Source organism: Falco biarmicus, chromosome 2 (assembly GCF_023638135.1).
Source record: "Falco biarmicus isolate bFalBia1 chromosome 2, bFalBia1.pri, whole genome shotgun sequence".
Lineage (NCBI taxonomy): Eukaryota > Metazoa > Chordata > Aves > Falconiformes > Falconidae > Falco > Falco biarmicus.
The window spans coordinates 81469887-81489312 of NC_079289.1; the positions used below are offsets into that span (position 1 = coordinate 81469887).

General features: G+C 36.7%; 1 protein-coding gene across 19 annotated transcripts in view; it reads right to left on the reverse strand.

Annotated features, from left to right (window-relative positions):
• KDM6A (lysine demethylase 6A) overlaps positions 1–19426 on the reverse strand; it is a 162778-nt gene that overhangs the window by 42791 nt on the left and 100561 nt on the right. For 6 of the 19 annotated variants that reach the window (XR_008820382.1, XR_008820381.1, XM_056329674.1 and 3 more), the window contains exons 8-18: positions 18161–18195; positions 15729–15794; positions 14367–14460; positions 9598–9724; positions 6802–6900; positions 6222–6441; positions 5525–5659; positions 4928–5083; positions 4199–4294; positions 1384–1488; positions 389–784 (exon numbers count right to left, since the gene is read on the reverse strand). Coding sequence is in view for 17 of the 19 variants with exons in the window: in XM_056329674.1 (XP_056185649.1) it covers positions 389–784; positions 1384–1488; positions 4199–4294; positions 4928–5083; positions 5525–5659; positions 6222–6441; positions 6802–6900; positions 9598–9724; positions 14367–14460; positions 15729–15794; positions 18161–18195 (1529 nt within the window). In the remaining 2 variants the exon portion in view is untranslated. The remainder of the gene's footprint in view (positions 1–388; positions 785–1383; positions 1489–4198; positions 4295–4927; positions 5084–5524; positions 5660–6221; positions 6442–6801; positions 6901–9597; positions 9725–14366; positions 14461–15728; positions 15795–18160; positions 18196–19426) is intronic. The other 13 variants (XM_056329677.1, XM_056329671.1, XM_056329687.1 and 10 more) reach the window with 7 other exon arrangements.

Genomic DNA, 19426 nt, shown 5'->3' on the forward strand with positions numbered 1-19426 from the left:
ACAACATTCAGCTTCCATGAAATATGCACGTTGCTCCTACATGAAAAACAAAGTCACATAATTTCAAATTAAAGTAGTAACAAAAAGGTGTACAAGTATTCCTTTTTAAAGAAACTCTTCTGCAAAGATAGGCAGCTGGGTGGTATGTAACTGCCATTTTTGTTAATGATCATTTTCTTTATCCTGAAAGTAGTTAATTTAATAAATAGATTTTTAACAATAAAAAGTAATAGGCAAAATAGCATTTAACCTAATGTATGTTTTATTTGCATCTAGGTCATCAACTTCAGGAAAGAGAAAAAGTGTGTTTACAAATAAGACTTCAAACAGTGACTTGCTTATCAAGCCTCCTTAGCATAACACCCATGAGTAAGCTGAAATTGTGTACCTGAGTGGAGTTAGATAGTTGGTTTTTCCACGGCTCCTCTGCGCTGCTGGTCAGGTTTGTGCGGTTATGAGGTAGAGAGAGTGCGTTTCGCTGCAGGTAAGGCACGTTTCCATTACTTCCACTTTCTGTTATGTGATTATTGCCTATCAAAATAGTGTCTGTACTACCCAGCGTTCTTGCTGTGCTGCAGGGAATGGGGCCTGCTGGAAAGGGTCCATTAGCCATAGGCTGCCCAGGGCAGGCGGGACGGATTCCACGCTGAGCGACATTAGGCACTCTGGTTAGAGCAACCTGTGGCTGCTGACCAGAGACAGAGTTTGTAGGCAGTGATGAATCAGCTGTTGGCCCATTAGGAATTCCAGTAGATCGTACCTGTGCAACTCCTGTTTGTCTCATCTAATGGAAGATGAACAAAGCACAAGAACATCAGCTGCAGAATTTAAAAAGTAAAGTTCGCACAAGTTTGTTTACTTCATTGCAATGGTCAATTCCAATTTATTACTGATTTTCAGATCTTCACAGTTGCTTTTGAGAAATAAGGTGACTCATGCTCACAAATGCACTGAGTGAATTTTAAGGTAAAACTATTAGCACACCTTTCTTCTAGGACTTTATTTTGAGCGTTCACATTTTACTGCTGAAGTTGGACACTAAGAGAGAGACAAGTGAACAATGAGAAGATGTGAGATCTGCTGTAATTTGGCTTACTACACCTAAGTGTTTTTCAAGTAAGATTTCTTTTACATTTCTACTCACTTTAGTTTGAAAGCATGGCTTGAAAACTTTTACATTTTCTGGTAGTCTATAACAAAACACAGCTAAACCCATTATGTTTCAACCAGTAAACCACCACTACACTTAATACAAAAAAAGATGACCTTTTTTGGTATAGTAAAGGCCCTCTGTACAACAGAAATTCTCCAGAATTCAAGAAACACAACAGACACCATTACTGAAAAAAAGTTTTGCAGAAAAGAAAATATTTTTGTTCTCACCTGCTGGTGTTGCTGCATTAAGACAAACTGACTCTCCAGCTGTTCCAGCATAAGTTTCTGTGCTGGATTTAGATTATTCCGGTTTGCACGCAGCTGTTCCAAGTGCTGAAAAAACAGCAGTACAGTTCAGAATCACTAAATTGCATGTACTTTTGAGTAACTTCCTTGCATACAGTACTAAAAATTATCCATGAAGACAAGACCTGTAAAGCTGAAAAAAATTATTGAGATTTCTGTTGCAGACCAAAATATCTTTCCATACACTGCTCTGTAACCAACTAGTTGCTAAAACTAAAGGGATTTTCTAAATTATTTGAGTGTATAAATATTACCACCACACTACAATTAAGTGTACTGGTACTATAAAAGAAAACTAGATTCAAGTATGATCATACAGAATTCTTATCGTTAGGTATGTTTTAACACTTTTTCTGTACTGTGCTATTCTTTTATTAATACTGTTGAACATGAAGTAAATTCAACCTGTAGTCACACATGAAAACTCCAGAAAATAGGAGAAAACAAACCCAGAAAACTATAGAACTAACTTACAGCAAGATCCTAAGTTACGATACTGAACTCATTTCCAACTAATAAATTTGAGTATCTATTACCAAAAATCTGATCTTTGTATTCATTTTAAAGTACTCAGTACACCATCATTCTACCAGCAAGTCTGCTGCTATGAAGTGGCATGACATAAATGTTGATATTGTGGAACACAAAAGCACCATCTCAGAAGGAAAGAGGGGTCTGCGGAGAAGACTGCAAAAGTTCTGCTAAGCAAAAGGTGACATACAGACATTTTTCTTGATTATTCTGCAATACTAAGTTTCTTCACATCACTGTAAATCCTTAAAGAAAAAAACACCACCAAAAAAATCCAAACACCACCACCCCAAACCCCAAACCCCAGACAAAAACCCACAAACAAACCAGATCAAAGTTCACCAAAATCAAACATAAATCAGGTTTCCTTTAGCTCCTTCTCAGGTCTGCCTGTATTATTTTTTTACATCCTTCTCATCTCCTTTGCTTTGACTATGCTGTATTAGTAATACATAAATGGAACTGACCTGTGAGTATGAAATAAAGTGTAGCTCATTCTGCTTTGAACAATTGTATTTGCAACACTATCAACTAAAAAAGAATAAAATCTAACATTTTCTGAAAAAGTAGTTAAAGATTGTTCAAACTCCCTGGATTAACAGTAGCTTCCATTCTGAAGTCCCTCTGCAGTGAACTGCAATGAGTAGAACTAATCTATTTATCTACGTGATTGTGAGATAGAAACAGTCTGCATGGGAGTGCATGCACCAGGTACACAGAAGCACAAATCAGGGCTCTTTAGTTGTTAATTTGCTTTAAAAAAAAAAAAGAAAAAAGTCTACACAGGGTAACATGAACCAGGACTGACCTAGCACACAGGTCAGCAGAGGCAAGTCTGCGCTTCTCTCCAGTCCTATGGATGCAGAGGCTTGGCGGGCAGCTCTCTTCCTGCTGCCCACCAATTCAGTGAAACCAACACCCACCCCTCCTCCACCAGCAAGCTGCAGGCCCAGTGGCTAATGTGTGGCCACAGCCCTCTCTACCCTTCTCCCTTTTTTAAACACACATCAAATGGCTCAGCTATGTGCCGTATCCATCCAGCCTCTGAGCTGCCACTTTTAAAAGGCTGACATACAAAATGGGATGGCTTTATTCACTTTCATCTTGCAGAATATCTTTTTAGCCTTCCTATTCATATACACTGGAACCCTGTCAAGCTGTTGCCAGCAAATCCAGTACACCATACTTAAAGAAGCCTACTTGGATACTGCTTGGAGGAGGAAGATGGATCTACATAAAGGTGAAACTAAAAAGGGGAAATAGTAGCAGGATATAAAATAAGCAGAGAGCATTATTTAATGAGAATGCATGAAGAAAGCAAGAATCAGAGTGATTAGGGAGGACTACAGGGGTGGGGGTGGGGGAAGAGGGAGGGAAGGGAGGAAAAAATTACGCAGCATAATAAAGCCAATATTGTTCAGACAGAGAAACAGCTGAAGAATGCTATGAGAGTTGAGGGAACACTGCTCAGTCAGAAAGCCTTCTGTCTCTGCACTGTGCCTCCCTTCTACTTTTCCTTGCATCCAAAGCAGTATCTGTGATAACATGGGTAAGAGTTTCCAGCTAGGCCTGGAATTCCTGCTGAAGCTCACTGCAAGCCCTAATGAACTGAAGAGACAACAAAACATCGTAACAAAAATGGCCTGAAAGAAGACTTGCAACAAAATTTCAAAAATAAAATCTAGCATTTCATATAAATGTATTAGATAACACAAAATACAGAAGAGCAGTACCAGATTTCATTTGAGTAACTGCATTTTGTAGAATGTATGTGTTTGTTTACCCAATTTGATACAAGAAGCTACCTCAGAGGAAAGCAAGTATTACAGTACTTCAGTATCTCTCACATTAGAGCAAATAGCAAAACTCACTTGGCACAAAAGTGTGGCAATTTGCATATGTATCTTTAGAACACCACAAGAAAAAAGAATTACGGTATGTTCTTACTTTATAAATCACAGAATTCATACAATGTAAGTGTTCAGTTTCTGCTAGAGATCATTAATTTTACTACAGAACTAATCTCACATAGAGTAGCCACAAATATTAGCACAACTTCAATTACAACTGTGGGAATTGTTTGGAAAGAACTTCATACTGAATTTCAGAAATGTGAAACCGAAAAATGTTCCAGATTAATTTACTTAACAGGAAGAAAGAAACAAAAAAATACATCAAAGCTTCTGAAGATCTTCAACATACATACCTGTAATTTCTGTGGTGTCAAGCACCAAGAATGAATTTGTTGCTGTAAAGGAGGATGTGACACTGTATGGCCACTGCTCCAAACATCTGAAGTATTCTGAGAGAAAACATGACATTAAAATGGTCATCAAAGGGTCAACATAATTTTTTTTACTATCTAGATTTTATCTTGCTTATGAAAGAACTAGTCATTGTTTCAAGAATAACATAATCAAAGAACATACTAAACCATGCCAAGTCTCATTCTATCATTCCCATACAGTATCAGAGTAGTCAGACTAAAACATTAAATATCTAGTATCATAAAGAGAAACGACCAAATAAAATTACGCAATTAAATGTACACTACCTTTAAAACTGAATACTTTATCTACTGTAACACTATTACATGATGATGAAACACTTGAACTCTAAATATAAGCAAAGGCAATAGACAGGATGACATGATCGTCTCCCTCTCTGTCAGACTATGACCGTACTTTTTCACTTACACAACTATGACTGTAGTATAGTGCCACCGATACGCACTGCCCTTACGCACTCCCTGTCTGAACTGCAACCTGATTAAACACATCCCTGAAAAATGTTTTTTCAAATTCCTAAAAACATTCCCCACCTTGATGCCAAAGGATTAAAATTTACAGCACAAATTCTGTGCATGCTGCATTGTTTTAATGCATATTTCCATATAATTTTGGTAGGGGGCTCTTTAGTTCATCAGAATATATACCTTTGTTGGACTAGATGTTCTTTTCCTCTTGGCAGGACTGGTCAGGTCATCTACTTGGCTAGAAGGAATCATGTGTAGTGGCAAGGATTGCTGTGAAATTGGTGTTTGAGTGAGGCCTAGTACAGGTTCAGTATTTGGATGATGAGGTTTACAAGCCTAAGAATCACAGAAGGAAGACAAAAATATGGTTCTATATATTCTTAATTCTTTCCTTTAAATTATATATTTTAACAGCCCATATATATTAAAAGGGCCGAGTAGATATTCTGAAGCTGATCTCAATAACTGAAAAATCAGTTTCCATATGGTCATCAATGGAGGAATGTGTACCTTTCACGGGATTATTAAACCACTGCAGCATTTCTATTTAAGATGAAATCTTTTAAAATCATGAAAAGCCACAAAGGTTCTAAATTGGTACCCCCATATTTCTCCCGTATTATAGGGAGCTTCTTGATCTAATATCCCTTTGCAAACAAATCAAAGGCTTTTTATTAATAAAAGCCAGTCCTGTGCTCAATAAAATAAGCTTGACCACTACCGATTGTAAAGAACCCTTAAAGCTGGGCACCTGCAGAACATAACCCAACTTCTCACCTGCTGTGCTGTGTTCATGGCACCCTGCCTGGAGGTAAGCTCTGCGGGGATTGGTAGGCTCCATGCCTCCTCAATACTAGGAAGTAATTTAGTTTTATTCTGTAGACTACCTTGTGGAAGGTTACACAACTGAGCCTAGGAAAAATTATGTAAAAAGCAAATTTAACACAAGCCTACTTTAGTAAGAGCAAGTCCATGAAATCTTCCTAAATGCTGTAGCTAATTATATCTTAAAGAGAGGATAGATTTAAAATTTCGGGTTTTAGAAAGGTGCTAGGTATAAAGAGGGTAACCAGAATATAAACCTTTGTGAGAATCAGAACAAAGATGAGCTCTGGATTCAGAGGTCTCATAATTCCTTTTTTCTGAAATTGCAAACAAGAGTGAAAGATAGTGTGTGTGTAAATCTCTCTCTATGTTATGAGAACTTAAAAATGCAGACAATACAAAGAAAAAAGCAAAGTGATGTAAAACAGTATGCTTTGATTAAATGTGCAAAATAGTGTTTATAAGGAATTAAGTTCCACTTAAAAATGAAGAAATAAAATATTACAGGCTATGATATGCTTACAATACACATGAAAACAGGTTATACACACCACGAACAACTGCGGGTTAAACTTGTGTGTTACTTCTCCCCTCCCCTCTGCTGTGTATTTGGAAGACTATTTCCCGCTTCTTAAAATGTTAGTTTTACCTGTAAATACTTTATCCGTGCTGCAAGTGCAGAGGTATTACTACAGTTTTTGCTCCTAGTTGCATTTAAGTAGCATTTAATGGCATCCTGAGGCTGGTTGCAGGACTCATAGAGTGTGCCTAGGTCCATCCAGGCTGCAGCATGGCCATGGTCCAATTGTACAGCACAGATATAGGCCTGTAAAGCATCCATAGGCTGATTTTGCTGTTGATACAGCACACTGAATAGAAAGATTAGTGAAGTTGAGAATTAATAACAGAGTCAAAATACAAACAAGTCAAATATACACATCCCCCTCAAAACCCTTAATAAATGTTGCCATTATATAAGCCACAGCAATAAGCATAAACAACACAAAATCCTAACATGCAAAGCTCATATGCGTAGCGTATTCAGTATTTTAAAAAAATACAAATGTATTATTTAAACTTCAAATCAGACAAGTCTGACAACACGAAGGTATAAATAAAAGAGCTTTATAGTCCCCCTTGAGAGCACAAAAGAATTAAAAAGTTGACAGTCTTTATTTATATATATTAGCATTGAATTATATCACTGTATTACCCTGTATCATTCTTACCCTATAGAACACCATGTATCTGCACTTGCTTCTGATTTATCAATAGATTGCCTATAAGATATAAAGGCATCCTGAACTTTCCCAATACTTGAATAGCACCTGGGAGAAGAAAAAAAGAACTTTGGTAATATTTATAGAAGGTAATCATTGAGGATGGCTTACCGAGACAGATCTGATAAATGACAAGTCATGCAAATACATACTCATCTAGATGAATCCAAAACATTTGCTGTTTCTGAATGCCAGGCATAAGCAGACTCCAACATCTTAATCAACATGTACTATTGATTATTTATTTGAAAAGTACACTAAAACTGCTTAAACGCTAGCCTACTGCATTTGTAAGGAAAAGTCATACCATATTTTAAAGACTTGCGTTTCTATCATTTGTGATAACTTATCAGTCAATAACAACAGTATTTATCTACAGATAGCATTATAAAGAATTAAGTTACCGATTTAATGAAACAAATGGTTATGAAACTTCATGTTCTAGAAGAAGTGTTTCAGAATTATTAAGAGATATTAACCAACTCAATCAGTATGTTTCCTGATTGCCTGGGAAACTTAGGTGCATTTATCCCATCTCAATCAGATTTCAGTAACGAAGAACAAACCAGTTAGTTTTACTGCATATACAGAGCATAAAATTCTGTAAAATAATCTTGATGTTCTCCATTTTTTCATAATTTCTTACTTGAATATTTTTCACATACAAAGGCAAAGGTATTCTGGCGTTATAAGCAAAAACATCAGAACTCTACAGAGAACTACAATTATACCACAGAGAATAATACCTACCTTTTAAAATTAAAAGCTTCAAATAAATACAATATTTATATATATATATACACACACACACACACACTAGTTTAATCTACAATAGCTCTGCTTCTTATATTATTTGTAATATATTTCCCTGTTGGAAAAAGAACTGACAACTTTCAAAACACAAGTAACAACAGAAGATTTATTGCAGTAAAAAATAAAACCCAAACAGAACAGTACAGAGATTTGTCAAACATGCTATACTCTTTCATGTATTCTTGAGGCACACTAGGAAAGGACTACAGTAAAATCTAGCAGTACTTTGCCTAAAACCATCCATTAAGACTGAATAAAATATTCCAGAAGATCATTTTAATCACAATCTAACCCAGGTTCCAAGACATGTTTCATTCTGTCGGCTTATCAGATACATGAAGACTCTGACTAGGATGGCACTAACATAAAGCACCCAACAAAACGTCAGAGTGATGGATTGCTTTTCATTGGGGAAGGTGAGGGATGGTGGCATATTTTTGAAAGGTAGCTTTAAAACAACTTGCTATCCAGTTTGGACAACCAGCAGAGGAAAGAGTAACACAAGATGGAAAAAGAGGAAGAGTGAATGCACAACCACGTAACTCTGTTCTCCTCTTCTGCCAGCATATGGACTGGAGGAATCGGGCACAGACACGTTTTTGCTCTAGTCCTCCCTGCAGAATAGAAGAGATGCTTCCACTAGATTTCTTCCCCCCATTTCCTGCATTTTACCCCCTTGTTTGTACGGTCCTAAGTTGAACTCCAACCACATGAAAGCGGTGGCACAGCAGGAGTAGAAGCATAGCTGGCAGCGCACACACACTTCATGGAGCCCTGGCTCTGTCCTGCTGCTGTGTAAGAACTCCACTAGCTCAAGGCACGTGGAACAGGACTACTGAAGAAAAAGCAGGATTTCAGCTCAGTGGGTGGTAAGATGAACCAGATGACCCCAGGCTCATTTTCCCTTTTCCCTCCACACCTGCTCTATCTAGCCCTCTGCCCTTAGCACTCAATGCTGCTGGTTCCTCCCTCAGCCTGCAGACAGCTGGTCCAAGAGCTGTATCTTACAAGAACAGCTGAAGGAATATGATTAGGGTAACAAAACCAAAAGTAGGTTCCAGTTGTATGTGACCAGAACCTCCAAGAAAGTCAGCTGGAAGATACTGAAGTTAGGATATTAATTTTATTTCTGCATAATTCCTTTCTAATGTATTTCTCAACAGAATTGACTTGTTCACCTATGGACTTGAATTATCCTCAAAGCTTTCTCCAAAACCTGATTAATTCAAGAGTTACTCCTGGTTTGTGTAAGGTGCTCTGTTTTCTTAAAAAGGAGACCAAGAAAAGTCAAATTGCTCATCTTGGAATGAGGTAATTTTCAAGTAAAAAAATACCGTCTGTTTGTACAAAATTAATACAACACTTAAACAGATATTAGAATGGATCAATCTGAGTTATCTTGGCCTAATATTTAGTTGCAATATATGCTGTTTATAAATTGATGTATCCAGGGAAAATATTTGCATTTCAGTGCAAAAGCTAACTAAGATTAGAAGGGAGACTTTGAGAAAATAAAAGAGATCAAGAATTGTGACAGAGGTATGAAGAAAAGCAACAACATTTACAGAACATTTACCACAAAAGAGAGAAAATAGAAGATGTGGTAGCAGGAGAACCACAGGTAAAACCATGTAGGGCAGACTCAGATTACTGTAAATGTGTAGCTGGAAAAATAACTATCAAAGAAAAAGCAGGACCACTTGGGTAACAGACTTCATTTCAACTTGTAATCTATATTCATCCCAAATATGTTAGCACCTTGTCTTTTTATACACTTTCCAGAAAACTAGACTTCAGTAGATAGATACATCGTTTCCCTTTGTTTTTCCTCTGAAAGTATTAAGAAGAAAACCAACATGAGACATTCACAATAATGGATAGCCTCAAAAAACACAGACAGTGTAACTACATTTGTAAAAAGTCATTTCTCACCTTCCAAGGAAATACCAGGATTGACCAGAATTTGGATCTGCCTCTAGAGATTTCTGGAGATACTGTATAGCATAACTTTCCTTGGTTGCCTTGTCTCCAAGCTGATCCACGGTGTGATGCATCCAGCCTACAAAAAGAATCCATAAATGGCAGAAGTGAAATTCCCTAAGACCACTTAACACCACTTTGGCACAGCAGCATATTCATAGCATTAGTTCCTCTTTAAAAACAGGTGTATCAAACAATATTATCACTTACACATAACATTATGAATGAAACTTCTAAAACTTTTAAAGTTCTATACTAAAATTACAGGACAAAAGGACTTCAGTCAAAATTACTTTCAGGTACTTTTAAAGCTTTTCTTAGTTTAAACAATTTTCTGTGAGGTTAGAAGCACAATTATGAACTGCTCAATCTTCTACTATAAGAGGTTAATCTGAGAGTGTTAACACTATCCTCCTCTTAACAGATATCTTCCCTGTCACTGTGAAAAATGCCATCACTCACTCTCCCTGTCACACACGTCAATTATCAATATATTATATTCAGTTTACTCCTTTTCTTCTGAATCCTTGTATTTATCCCCTATCTACATTTGGAGAATTCCCAACAAAACATAGCTAAGATTTTTTGTGTCTCCACTTAAATCTTTCTTACATTGTCATTTCATCTTCATCACAACATCCTTTCCATTCACCTTGACAAATGCAATCACCTCTCATCTACATAACAAATTCTGCTGAACAGATAATTTTATTTCCTCATCTAACCACACATTATAGTCTTTCAAATGCCTTCTTCCTTTGTTAGACAAGTTATTCATTCCCACTTTAAAGGCCTCCCGCACAAACCATGCTCCCGTATCATCTTCTACATGCTATTACAACACAGCTCTGCTCAAGCACTGATGCAAGGCTTGATTCCATTTCAAATAAAGCACCTTCATCAACTTCTCAAGCTGCTCATGTGGCTCTATGCTTAAGACGGATTTCCTTTAAGCAGCCACAAAATCATCTCACTCCCATCCGTATGAGTACAGGGAAATCCACTGTAGCAGGCAGCAGGCTTACTGAAACCACTACATACCACACTGGTCTGCAATGTCTTGCTGTTTGCTTAAGCTCCATTTATTTGTCTTGACAATCCACTGCTTTTCAGCCAACATTTGCAAAACGTAACATGTGACAACGGATTGTCCCTATGCTTTTATAGTGTCCTGCCCACAAATGGTCCTCTGTGGAACATTATGATACCAATTTCATAAAATATCCTAAGTTTGTATAAAGTTTTAGTTACCTACAGACTTGTACACACACCTCTGCTGTATGTTCATTTAAAACCTCCACCAGCTAAACCAGCACTTATCAGTTGTGATACAGTCTAACTACACGAACAGGTAATACCACCCAAAAGATCCAGATCTGTTTCAGATCTCACCTGAAATGCTAGAGAAAGTAGCTTTTATTCCATGGGCTTATACTCTGTTAATAGTCACAGTGGCACTTTTGCAAGTGGAAGGCAAACTTCCATGCTTTAAAACAAGCAATCTAAAACAAAATCCTATCTATTGAACAACATTTGCCTGAGGTATTTTAAGAAGTATCACTTGGAAACTGTGGTCAGAAGCAGAAGTTTGAGTATTTCATGGACTGCAAGAAATGTCAGGTTAGGAGCCATGTGGTTACAGTGCTAAATACCTAAATAAATAAATAAACAAGTACTACTTTATCTTGTCTGAAGATGGATCAAGCCAAAACTCTACCCATGAGAAAAAAAAGAAAAGGAAAAAAAAAAAAGGAAAAAAACCCCCAGTATTTTTTGCAGACACATACTACGTACACAACTTTATCTTATGGACTTTATAAACAAGCTATGATTTTGGTTCATATCCCAAGGTACTGAAGTTCTTAGACATAAGAAAACATTCATGCTTTAAGAAAAAAGGCTTATGTGAGGGTGGGTTGTCTGAATGCACATGCCTAACTGCACGTTAAAGATAAATGTGTCAGGTGCAGTGCCAGGCAAAGGCTGAGATAAAGGTAACAGCTCAGGGATTATAAACAAGGGTGAAAAAAAGGACATTAAACAATTTTGCTGAATCTTTGGAAATGTGTAGTGATGCCTATTTTCTGTTTCATAAGAATTTTACTGGATTGAAAGATAACATGTTGTGTCTTCAGGAGATCTTTACTGACGTTCACTGATAAAAAGAATCTGTGTCTAGGAGACAGAAATAAGAACTAGCAATCCCCATCTGGCTTCGCTGCTGAAACAAGGGTTGCTGCCCAATTTTATCTTCCTGCACAGGGAGGTGAAAAAGGCAGAAGGCAACAGAGAGGGTGAGGGAGAACAAAGAGAAGTTTTCTAATAGAACAGCTAGCACAGGTGAAGGAAACCGGATGTCTCTTCTCATGCATAAAATGAGGAACGTGCAGAAAGAAGGTGATGGAAAAGCCCTAGTAAGCTGTGCAGTTTCCCATTTGCAGACACTACCTCAAATTCTCAATTAGCATATTGACTCCTCTTCCGCTCCTGGGACTTTTTTTAACATAATAAACAAAACCACACATATTGTCTATACTTCACAAATGTTCCACACCCTTTTCCAGGTCTTTACAATCTAATTTGTAACAAACCCATGTTGCCTCAGCAAGAGGATATGCTAGCCTAGCTCATGCTGCTGCAAGGTTTTTCTATGTTTATCAATCATTCTCATGCCGAACTAGTGGTAATTGCTTTTCCCCCAGTAAACATCATCACCTCAGTGTCAGAAGAGATGAGCCTCTTCCCCATTTTAGCATCACCTGACATCTCATCCAGTTACGTAGACCCCACCTAGGAATACCCCTAAGCAGAAAATCACTGGGAGAGTGCTTTGGGAACCTCTAAGCAGATGCTTAACGTTGTTCTTGCACTCTTCCTTATGCAACTGCTGAGTATGGGAGAAAGAATACCAGGACAGATTTGATCTTCAGCCTCATTCATTTAGTGTAATTTTAGGCAAAGCCGTGAAAAGAATCGCTGTCTGGAAAGCAAATAGGCACAAAAGAAAGAAACAAATTGCTCTTACTCAACTGTACAGATCTTACTGTTACATCTACCTTGAGCATGCTTCAGCTTAAATGGGTATGTATTTATCTGAGAATCGGGCGGTTCTCCTCTACAGTAATCTGCTTTGGAAACCAGCAACAAGAGCAAGGATTTATATTTTGATTGGGTTTTGCCAGTAGCATTCTGGCAGATGGCAGGTATTTTCTATTTTTTTTTCTAAGCAGCAAGTGCACCACCCAGACTGTGCTTCCTGAGGAGCTGTCTTTATTACCAAACTGCTAGAGTCTGAATCTGCGATATCATACTCTGATAAATACCACTATTAGTGCAAGAGCAAAAGAAATGGTATTATTCCTTGAATGTTCTGGTTAAGACCACTCTATCCCTTCCTCCACATAGAAGCTACCCACACTCCAAAACTAGGTGACCTATGCTGATTGAATAAAGGGAGTTAATCCAGTTTTCAGACAGCAGACAGTTCTCGAAGTCATTGCTCTTATTGCTAGCACAGAGACTTGTGGCAGGATTTTGTGAACACAATCATGCGCCTTTGCTTCTATTGTGGAAATATACATCAAACGGAGTTGAAACAGCATTGGTCAGCTATTTTGGGAAGCCTGTCTTACACTGACCATATGTATAGCCTTTCTGGATGAAATTGCTGATGATTTATACTAGGTGGTATAATACCAAGTTAAAAAAAATATTTCAAAGGGAATATTGAAATATAAGCAACACTGTTACGTGACAGCAAAAAGATCAGCCCCTAGAGTCCTTCAGTGAACCCCTCCAGCAGTTTAATTTGTGATTTCATACAGAAGACTCAAAGCTAAACAAATTAGCCCACTCCAAATCCATACACAACCTACACTGGAGAAAAAAAAAAAAAAGCACGCACTGTGGCCATAACTTGGTGCCACTTACTAATTTGAATTAAGTGACCTCTATGTAAAGTGGAAAAAAAGGAATGGGCATAAGCAGGCTAAATCAATATTTAGAATAATAAATTAGATGAAGAACATGGAGAAAGTGAATGAAGAACTTTTGCACTGGGTTGAACAATTTTAACAAAACATTCTGGAAGTAATTTAATCAGGCATATAGGAAAAAAAGTAATTTATTCTACCCACCCATCAGAAACTTTGGTCTAAAAATGATTTATTAACTTTCTCTAAATATTGAACCTGACAATTTTTAAAGAAAGAGTACTTTTTCCTCTTTTTACATGGTTTCTTTAGTGGACACTATTGATAAACTTTTTAGTTACAGAAATAAGTTTTCATTACACACTATAATTAAAGAGAAAGAAAAGGTGAATTTTTCATTTGCCATGTTCTTCTATTCTGCAACAGAGAAGATTATTTTGGATTAATGCATTTAGCTTGGCTGTTCAAGGGATGTTCTCAGAGGCAGAACAGAGAATACAGAATTCTAACTGCTGCACTCCTCCCCTGAAAGAACACTGCCTCACTACCCAAAACCTGTAACATACATACTGTATGTGGCAAGTTTAAGAGCTTTTTAATTGTCGAATAACCTTTTTCTCCTCTCTTAATTACTTAAATACCTACTGTTATGCATTCTATTTTGGGTGAAAATTTCATGTATCATACTTGATGTCTAAGATTCAGTTTGGAAATGGAGCCTTAAAAAACACTGCTGAAGGCAAAGATGGAAAAAAGAAACACAGAAAACCAAAAGTTAATTTTACATACCTAACTGCTGTAAGACAGTTGCTTTTACTTGTGCAGGAAGGTTTTCGATCTGCAAAAGCTGTTCATAAGCTTCCTTTGCAGAGTGATACTTTCTCTGCAAAAGGAAAAAAGTAAATTGATTAATCATAAAGCTTACAACAGATCACCAATAGCAATGATTTCACAGCACTGACAGCACACAAACACACTGGCAAAAAATTCTAAACTTTTTTTTTTTTTTTTTGCATACAGTGCATATGAAAGCTTTAATGAGTGACATATATATAGTAAGAGAATAACTTTCATCAATATAGTATTTAATATAAATTGTCTACTTAAAATATTTGAGGGAAATTTGCAAATTATTAAATTTGGTCAACTCCTCATACATGCATCATGCTTCTTACACTAAAATGAATATACTGCTTTTAAGGGAAATGCTTGAGTGTGAGTCTACTTCTGAAAAAAACTCTATACAAATTCCTCCCAGGAAATTCATATCAGAAATGAAGACCATCAGTAATGGGCAGCTGGTATAATTTTGCCTCTCTCCTTCCTTCAGTACATTTGAACTGCCTTATCAACATTATTTGTTGTCCTGGTAAGAGTCCCACCATATGCAGAATTAAAACACATCCATGGATTATGCCTGGAGAATGAAGGTATGTAATCTTATTAAGTATGCGTAAAGCATGGAAACATGCAATTCTTAACTCCCTGTAAAAACAGGACTTGATATAGAAAACACATTTCCAGGTTAGGATCTTGGTCTTCATTGACTTCTGGAACAGTATGAACTGTTTTGTACATATTAAATGTTAAGACTTCTCAATATATGAATTTTTAATTTTTTTAAAATAATTTAATAATGACATTTTTAAAATGTCAGCATGTCAGCATTTATTTTCATATTACCCTAACAATAATTGCTTAACAGTGAATGTATTTTAAATGCTTAATTCTTCTGTTCCTCCTCTCCCACAAAAGTCTAGAAGACATAAATGCTGAGGTCTGCTACGGATACTTTATTTTTTTTTTTTAACTTACTAAAAATTCTATAGAATTTTTTAAGAAAATTTTTTCAGATAATTCAACATTAGACTTCATTCTGGCAAACTGATGAAGAGCATATTAATATAAATGGGGCCACCTAAATGCAAACAATCGTGACTTAGTTACATTTGTTTTATGCAAAGAGTACACAGGACTGAGTACTGGTATTAAAAAAGGGACAACTGGAAGAAGACTCTGAACAATATTAATACCTATTAGAAGTTAAACATGTTATTAAGTTCTTGAGATCTCACAATCACAAAAGACATCTCTGTTGATTTAAAAACCTTATTCTAGTCAGGAAGAAAAATTAAAGCAGCAATTACATACTTTCAAATGGAACAAGGGGAAGTTGGTAGAAAAGATTTTTAATTGGTGTTCATGAAATGCAGACAACTGGTAAGAAAACAAATAATATAAATAAATAAAATATCCATGTCCAGCAAAATAAAAACAATCAGGCAAAATTTTTTTAAATTTAGCACTGGGAACAAAATTCGTAGTTTATGACTGTGAAGGGTAAGCAAATGAACAGATGTTCACTGTACAGCATGACAGCAGAGGCAGCAATCTGGATGTCAAACAGGTAAATATTGGTGCCTAATATTCACACTTTGGAGAAGATGTTTACATGCTTGGGAGGATAGAGAAAGACTTATTAAAATAGGTCTGTTTTCCAGATCTGGAATATGTTTTTACTTTTGTTACTTGTTGTATAATTTACCCTTTAGAAATGTCTACATACATGCCTTAAAAATATTACAGAAAAATGTCATGTTTACATTTGGGGTTATTTCACAGAATCATAGAATGGTTTGAGTTGGAAGGGACCTTAAAGATCATCAGTTCCACCTGCCAGGGGCAGGGACACCTTCCACCAGACCAGGTTGCTGACAGCCCCATCCAGCCTGGCCTTGAGCACTGCCAGGGATGGGGCACCCACAGCTGCTCTGGGCAGCCTGTGCCAGTGTCTCGCCACCCTCACAGCGAAGAATTTCTTCCTTACAGACATAAGTTAATTTCAAAGCTCCAAAGTCCATGATGTTTGGCTGCATCACGAACGGCCTTAGAAATGGGCAGGGGGATGGGAATCCAACCCGACATCTTTCTTTAGACACCCTATAAGCTACCAACCTAAAGAGCTAGAGGGACTCACACTGTCACAGATGAAATAACAGAAACAAGCATTGAACATCGTGAAAAATCACTGCTAACTCTTATCAGCACTGGCCTATTCTCTTGTTCAGAGGCTGGCAAGGGATCATTTAAACTCCAGTACTGTGAAGGTATGTAATCAAGGAATAAATTAACTTTTTCATTAAATATTACAGAGTAGAAGATTTTCAAATATATGGAGGGGTTCAGAAAAGTGTAGCACTGCATCCTTTAAAAGAAACCAAGCAACCAGCCTGCCTCCAAAAACATCTCTTCATTGTGTCAGAGGTAATATCCAGAATGAAGTCAAGACCCTTTGTGGTTCCAAGTTTCTCAAATTCCAGAAAAGATACCCCTCCCAACCAGAACTGTGAGCAAACCAGGTCTAATAGTAGAATGCACTGAAACTTTTTTGCTCTGACTTGCATTAAAAAATAAAGTTCCTGCTGCCTATGATCAGGTCAGAAAGCATAGTTTAGGCACTTGAAACATTGGTTGCACAGTTACATAAGACACCTGGCACGGTGACCCGAGCTGTTCAACTTTCCATTTTACTCTAGCAGATCAAAAGAACTAAGCGTTGAGGATGCTTTGTTACATAAACGTGTCAGATGCACTCCACTGGTCAGAATGAAATCTGGATGGTGGCCAGGTAAGAACCGTAACACTCCATTGAAGCTTCTTAATAGCGTTTTGGGACAGGGGATTTCTGTCTTGTTGTACAGCTTTGCACCAAAAGCATTCAAAAGAAAAATATCTTGTTTATCAAATTCATATCTTTTGTTTCTATATAAATACCTTAAGTCATTTTTCACTGTGCCGTCAAAAGACAGTACATACTTTATCAAGCTACTTTTCCACTGACTGAAAATGTAGTTTGTGCCTGTCATCCATTTTAATTGTAACAGTTTTTGTTTTCATGTCACATCCCTTCCTCAGTCATATAATACCTATAAGCATGATAAAAGGGCATACAATTTACATTATATGTCCAGTCAGTCAAGTTACATATATACAATAGCTATTATTTCAGTATCTACTTGGTTTTAATTTACTTATATTCTGGAAGCTCAGTAATTGTTCTGTGATTTCCCAAAAACTCTGTGGTAGGATGTGATATAGAATTCATGACACAGCTTTATGCACTGTTGACCTCAGATGTCAAGTGCTTCTGTCACATACATTCAATTGGATTTGAAAATTTCATGTCAAATATACTCAAAAGGCACCTGGGCCATGGGCTAGACTCAACTATGTGTGTATGTATGAGAAACAGTATGAATACATATGAATTGAGAAACTGCATTTTTTTTAAGCCTAACTTTGAGAAGACATACATAATCTCATAAAAGAATTTTACTAAAAGTTCTGTTTAGGGTTTTTTTTACATTCAGCTTGGGAGACTAGTAAATGTGTATGTTTATTAAAATAGCTACTTCATTTTATATCCTGACAGTTCACATAGAAAATCTTTTTAATTTAGCCACAGCAAATAAAATTTTTTTAGTCATTTGTGACTTTAGCCTAACTACAAAACCTTCTATAATTGATTACATCATGCAGTTAGAAACTCAACCACACTTTATGAAAAGGAGCTTAAATCTTACCTGGATTTCATACAAGTGGGCGATGTGAAACTTAACTGTAAGAGTGGGAAAATCAAAATTATTAGTTTTAATGAATGACAACAACAATTACAGCATGCTTTTTCAAGTGAGAGGTAAAAATGTTTTAAATCTATCAATGCAAACCCAAGATAAATTACATTTTGAAGATACAAAAATAGTATTTGTTTACATTGACATTTTATGCTTAACATAGCAGAACTGACAGAATGAATATGTATCCTAACAAAGCATTAAAAATGCAAATAGATATTGCAGAAAGGCAGTCCATGGATTTTATTTGTATTCTGAAATGCAGAGTCCATTAACCTTTCAGCAAACTTCACAGTAAAATAAGCAGAGATGCACAGCAAGAGAACACAGGTATTATTTTCTGTACATAGCTAGGTTAGCAATATAGAACAGAAAACTGTACTATACACTACCAGCTTTATACAGGTTCTTAAATTTAGGTATTTTTTTCCTTTTTAGGAATCTTCTTTCCCCTGTTACGCTGAACCTAGAAGTGTTAATTACAGATGATATTTTGGTTATTACAGTAAAGCACCTTAAATTCCTCATACAAATTGCACAGAAAGCCGTAACACTACTAGCAGCTCTCGGAGGCAAGAAAATTGCTGGTTAGAGGAAGAAAAGGAAAGTTGTTCAAGAGTAAAAGCACAGGGAAAATTATCCTCATGCTGCTCAAACCGTTAAAGAAAAGGTAGAGTGTCTGATCAATAAGGCTTGAGGCTAACCTAGACTAGCCATCGACTGGCAGACAGTAAAAGCCAGTTGAGATGAATGTAATCCTTATTCTGATTTGATGAGGAAAGACAAATTCCTTGGAGACAGACTTTTGCCTTATGTTCCTGAGGACTACAAGTAAGAAAACACCTGTTTCTGAGCAAAGCTCAATTTATTTCAATTACACAGATCTCTTTTTCTTTAAGCTACAGAAGAGTGCAACACAGAGGTTTATACAGGTAATGTGGACTTCTAGGGTTTCTCTCTGGGTCACAAGGGAGGGGAAAAGCTCCCTTTGTGCACTGCTTTGTCCTTCACTTATTATAAAGAAGGTATCCTAGTGCACTTCAGAAACCAGGTCACAAGGAAACACATCATCTAAAATTTTAATAAAACTTTTTGTGTTCCTTGCTACAGGGCACATTAACACACCCATTATGTTCACCACATCACCAAACTTCACTCTGTACTGATCAAAGAAAAATCTCTGCTTTTGTTTTGGGAGTTCAATATCTAAAAAAT